Here is a 2,348-nt window from a genome sequence, read left to right as displayed (position 1 = left end):
TAAATTTAGTTCAACTTAAATCCACCTGTGTTCACCTCTGAAACTAAAAATGATACAGTTCTGTTTTCTTTGTCTAAAAATTAAACCTGAAAACCATCTACTTTTAGTTTTATGTGGTGTTGTATACAGTCAAGTTAAAATCCCACACATTCACCACGACCTGTTTTACTTTGGTTTTTGACATGTCAAACACATCCTAAATATTGGTGCTCTTTCGGGGGTGTTAGTTTAAACCTTCTTCACACACAGAATCATTGTTTCATCCCTTTACGCGTTTGCTTTAAGTTGAACAACTGACAAAATTAAAGAAGCTGCCACAAATATATCATTATCCATGAACCGCTGCTCATCATCAGAATATAAAATAAGAGTATTTTTCTTTTAATATCGTCATACATACTGTTTTTGTTTTTAATCAAACAGAAACTATTCTGTGTTATTTCAGGCAAGCGTCCTCATGAGTGCAAGATCTGCAACAAGGCTTTTAAGCATAAGCACCATCTGATCGAACACAGCCGACTGCACTCTGGAGAGAAACCCTACCAATGTGACAAGTGTGGCAAACGCTTCTCCCACTCTGGCTCTTACTCCCAGCACATGAACCACCGCTACGCTTACTGCAGCAAAGACCAGGATCTGGAACAAGAGCAGGAAGAGATGCCTCTCACCCCTCTGGTGGGCCGCCTCGCCGAAGACAAACTTCTGTCCATGGATGACACACAGACTGCCCACTCCTTCCTCAGCGACTCCAGTCTGGATGGAGCTCTGGATGCTCTCAAAGAATGTGAGGAAGAGGAGGAAAGAGTTGGAACAACACACCAGAGTTTATTGGAAGCAGCGGACGAGCTGGGAAGTAGTTCCAACCAGGAATCCCCCACAAGAGAAGAGCAAAATGGGCGAAACCATTGTGAAGCAGGAAGCCATATTAAAACAGAGAGCCATATCTGGGACAGAGATGCTGAGGACCAGAATGAAGACTTGAACAAATGTGAACTGAACCTGGACATAACAGGGTTACAGAGAGTAAAAACTTAAGCCGACTCTAGAAAGCCATGCAGATTTTTGCTCGTGTATTTTTCATTTTAAACAAATCAGCTGAGTGTCTTACTTTTTATAAAACAAAGAAATGCACTCTGCCAAAACATTTGTGGCCTTAAAGTGGACAAAGCCATCCAGATGACCGTATTTTATCATGTAAAGTGTGATAGTTGTGTGTGTGTGTGTTTGTTTGTGGTTTTCCATAAGAAGAATTATTTTTTGGATTGACTGATCTGAGGTCTGTCCTGATGTGACACACCATATACCTGAACTGCTTGCTGCTGCCTCCTGTTGCACAAAACAAACGTTTTTATTGTATTTTAAAAAGTGACAGTTCAGATCTTTTGAAACGAGTTGTGAGCAACTGATATCTTACCTGTTTTAGATAGCTTTTGAACGACCTCAGCTTGAAGAAATCATGTTCAGTTCACTTTAATCCTGAGCGAATTGACAGTAGATTGCTGCCATCTTAAATCAACTCCTAACTTAAATGATTTGTCAATCTGGTCAAAACTAAACTCAATTTGTTTTTAGGCGTGGCTGTTTAAAGCAATATCTGCAACAGTTAAGATGTTGATCGTTTATAACTTTTCCACAAAAGCCTATTTAAAAGAATTTGATTTCTTTACTGATGAGGATTACAAAGATTTGTTTAGTATTTTTGTGAAAAACTATTTGATAGCTAGCATTTACACCCCCTTCAATGATTTGGCTAAAACAAACCAAAAAAAAAGCCCTGAGGGAATTGTTTACAGAAATGAAGATGTATGCTATTTAAGATCTTCAAACCTTTCAAATACAGCCACGTTACCAGATGCGGTGTTACTTTATGTATCGTTTTAAATAAGTGAGCAAAACATTCAGTATTGGGTTTTGTCTGACATTTTTTGATACCTCTAATTTAAGAAGTCAAAGTGAAACTCAGATGTTTTCTGGTAAAATGCACATGCAGCCGTTACGTTTTGTCAAAGCTTGTGAGCGTTTGAATAAATGTGACAGAAGTGATCCTTCTTCTGTCATCCATGCTGTGAAATCACAAAGTAGATGCAACTCTCCGTTTCAGATGAAGCACGGTGCTCTGTGGCTTTAATCGGCCAGTCATCTGTTTAATGTTAGCGGATGAACAACAGGAAAACAGCTGTTTATTTAAGCTTCGTACAAAACAAAATACAAAAAAAAACAGCAACCTGCACTTTTTAAAGTGGAGGACATTCATTTCTGCATCTCTGCATGCGACGTTAGCAAAAGATAAAGATGGCGTCCGGGTCTCACCCAGCACCAATTTGTACCATCTTACTGTTCAGATCTGC

General features: G+C 39.1%; 1 protein-coding gene across 1 annotated transcript in view; it reads left to right on the top strand.

Annotated features, from left to right (window-relative positions):
• LOC119412782 (zinc finger E-box-binding homeobox 2-like) overlaps positions 1-1,035 on the top strand; it is a 52,691-nt gene extending 51,656 nt beyond the window's left edge. The window contains exon 10 of the mRNA XM_037679818.1: positions 446-1,035. Coding sequence (XP_037535746.1) covers positions 446-1,035 — 590 coding nt within the window. The remainder of the gene's footprint in view (positions 1-445) is intronic.
• Positions 1,036-2,348: the final 1,313 nt, after the last annotated feature.

Source organism: Nematolebias whitei, chromosome 7, assembly GCF_014905685.2.
Source record: "Nematolebias whitei isolate Nwh7 chromosome 7, NemWhi1, whole genome shotgun sequence".
In the NCBI taxonomy this organism is placed as follows: Eukaryota; Metazoa; Chordata; class Actinopteri; order Cyprinodontiformes; family Rivulidae; genus Nematolebias; species Nematolebias whitei.
Note: the sequence above shows the minus strand (reverse complement) of the source record. Positions and strands in the feature narration are given on the sequence as shown.